We start from the raw sequence: 2,765 nt of genomic DNA, 5'->3' as shown, positions 1-2,765 counted from the left end.
TCTCTTGAAAATAAAAAAGGATCAAATTAATTAAAGCTAAACAATAAATTATAGAATTAAAATAGTAATTATACCTTGATATTGTTCGAACTCATTTAAAATTTTTAAATTTCAAATGAATGTTACTTTTTTTAAGGACAAATGAATGTTACTTATTAATAGTTTTTTATAAGAGATTATTAATGCATTTAAACATATTATTTCACTACCAAAAGCAATATTACCCAAAAAACCGAATTATATCGTCGTTGGTATGATTAAATATCTCACATTATTATTGAGATTATTTGATTAAAATTTGTATCCTTCACTCTTTTATCAAATTAAAATCAATAATAACTTTCTAAATGATTAAAAATACATATAATTATTACATAATAAAGTATAAAAAAATATATATCCTTCATTGTGTATATTGACTATTTTATCAAATGAATTTCACTTAATTGGTTAAACATATCTGTGAATTATACTAAATACTTTAATATCTATTTTTTATTTCTATAAATAAAAAATATTAAATAATTTTAGTTTTTTTGGAAATAAAAAAATTTCAACGAGTTAAAAAAATAAATTAAATGAACATCGGTGAATACAAAAGAGTAAGAACTAAGGAATCTAAATATTGTTTCATCTCATAAAGATTGCTGCCGTTGGAAAATTAAAGGCGACAGCATCACGAAAAATTCAACTATATATATTAAAAATATAATTTTTCAATTTTATATTTATCTCTTTTTTCATATATAATCACGTACCTTTTTATTTCACCATGTGTGTTTTTATGAGCTTTCATAATTAAATTAAATCGAACTTTTTAAATATTTTTGTAAAATTATTTTATTACATCTTAATTATATATATATACACACACTTTTACATTTTGCAATATAGACTTTTGCGTAATGACAAACCTAGCTAATAACGTAACAAAGAAGTAAAATTATATAGTCCAAACTCCAAACTATTCTCACGTGCCATGTCACGTGTTGCCACCTTCCGAATCCAACCTACTATTTTCTCCAAATCCAGAGTGATGATCCTCCATTACGGTCACACTTTTGACTAAAATACCAAATACAAACCTCCATAAGAAAAAGAAGAAAAACCACCATAAATACCAAGCTCAACGCACAACTTTCTTTCCCTCTTACTCTTACCAAACCTTAAAAAAGCCAAAACCACAACGAAAACAAGTCTTCTCCCATCTCATATATTTCCAACATCTCTTCCCCTTCCATTCATTCATTTTACGGTCATTGGCCATGACCCAAACCATGTCAGGCCCAAATGACAGCTGGCTCCAATTCTACAACCAAAATTCCACACCTTCAATCCCTGACTTCACCGTGAGTACTGCTAATGTTACCACTACTACTATCGTTGCGGCCACGAGTCCTTCACAGGACATGTTGAATTCGAGTTCATCAGGCCCGACCCATTTAAGCCCGGAAGGGCGCGTGGCGAAGCCCACCCGCCGTCGCTCCCGGGCCTCGCGGCGAACTCCGACCACTCTGCTAAACACGGACACCACAAACTTCCGGGCCATGGTCCAACAATTCACCGGAGGCCCGAGTGCACCATATGCATCAAACCCATCATTGGCACCACATGTTTTGCCAAACCTCATGGGCTTTGGGTTCCCCTCACGCCCTGTTCCGAGCCCAACCACCCTCGTCATGACGTCATCACCCCCTATATCCTACCTTCAACAACAACACATGTTTCAGCAGCAAAATCAACAGTACAATTTGTATAGTACTGGTGGTGGTGGCACACAAGGTGGTGGAGACAGCAACAACAACAGAATGTTTTTTCAGAGACTAAGTAACAACAACGTTAACCCTATAATGAGTCTTCCAACAAGCAATGTTGTTGTTAGCAATAATAACAACCGTGATGGTGATGGTGGGGCTGTGAATACGCATCATGGACGCTTCCTCCCGAACACTTCTTCTTCTTCTTGATTGATGAATCTGAATCTGAATCTGATGAAAGAAGAAGATGAAGAAATTAAGCACTTCATTATTCTCCAGTAGGAACACGGGTAGCAGTTTTTTTTGTTTTGTTTATCTTTGGTCCGCATGCTGGCTCGAAAGTGACATAAAGCAGACAGTTAGGTGCTAACTTGGCCAGAATTGTTGACCAACCAATGTAAAATATATTATATTATATTATATAGGTTTTTAATTACTTTAATATTAGTATTATTACTTTATTACTACTGTTATTTACTTTTATATTTTTTTTTTGGTAGAATTGGGCTCTGCTTCTAGATAGCCCCTGGATGGCGCTACCCATCCCAATGTACACTTTTTTATTTTTTATTTTCTTTCTTTTTTGTATCTTTCAACTTTTCAAGTACTTGATTAATTTGTGGGGGTTGTTACTTTTATTTACTTGGTAATCATATACTATCTTTTTGCATTTTTTTATTATCTTACATAAAAGTGTTAAATAAAAAATAAATATATTTAATGTGTTAAAAATATAAACTACATTTAATATTTATCATAAGAAAATAGAGAAACTAACAAGGGGATGTTATAAGAGAATTTAAAATTGTTGTTTTTTTACTACAATCTGTCCATTGTTATCTGACTAATTATAGAATCTAGGGTGTGAGTATAGACTTTTCCCATTCCTTTATCCATGAGCAATAAACACTCTATTTTGTTTGATACCAAATATTAATTACTTGGAACTCTTTTAATGAGTGTTATAGTAAGTTCTATTATTACTAGGGGTGGAAATAGGTCAGGTCG

General features: G+C 32.4%; 1 protein-coding gene across 1 annotated transcript; it reads left to right on the top strand.

The window, feature by feature from the left end:
• Positions 1-1,042: 1,042 nt before the first annotated feature.
• On the top strand, positions 1,043-2,395 carry LOC114402330 (VQ motif-containing protein 22-like). The gene has a single exon (XM_028364847.1). It carries the CDS (start codon positions 1,266-1,268, stop codon positions 1,965-1,967), a length of 702 nt encoding a protein of 233 aa, XP_028220648.1. The 5' UTR covers positions 1,043-1,265; the 3' UTR covers positions 1,968-2,395.
• The last annotated feature ends 370 nt before the right edge of the window (positions 2,396-2,765 follow it).

This window comes from Glycine soja, chromosome 20, assembly GCF_004193775.1.
Source record: "Glycine soja cultivar W05 chromosome 20, ASM419377v2, whole genome shotgun sequence".
Classification (NCBI taxonomy): Eukaryota; Viridiplantae; Streptophyta; class Magnoliopsida; order Fabales; family Fabaceae; genus Glycine; species Glycine soja.
Note: the sequence above shows the minus strand (reverse complement) of the source record. Positions and strands in the feature narration are given on the sequence as shown.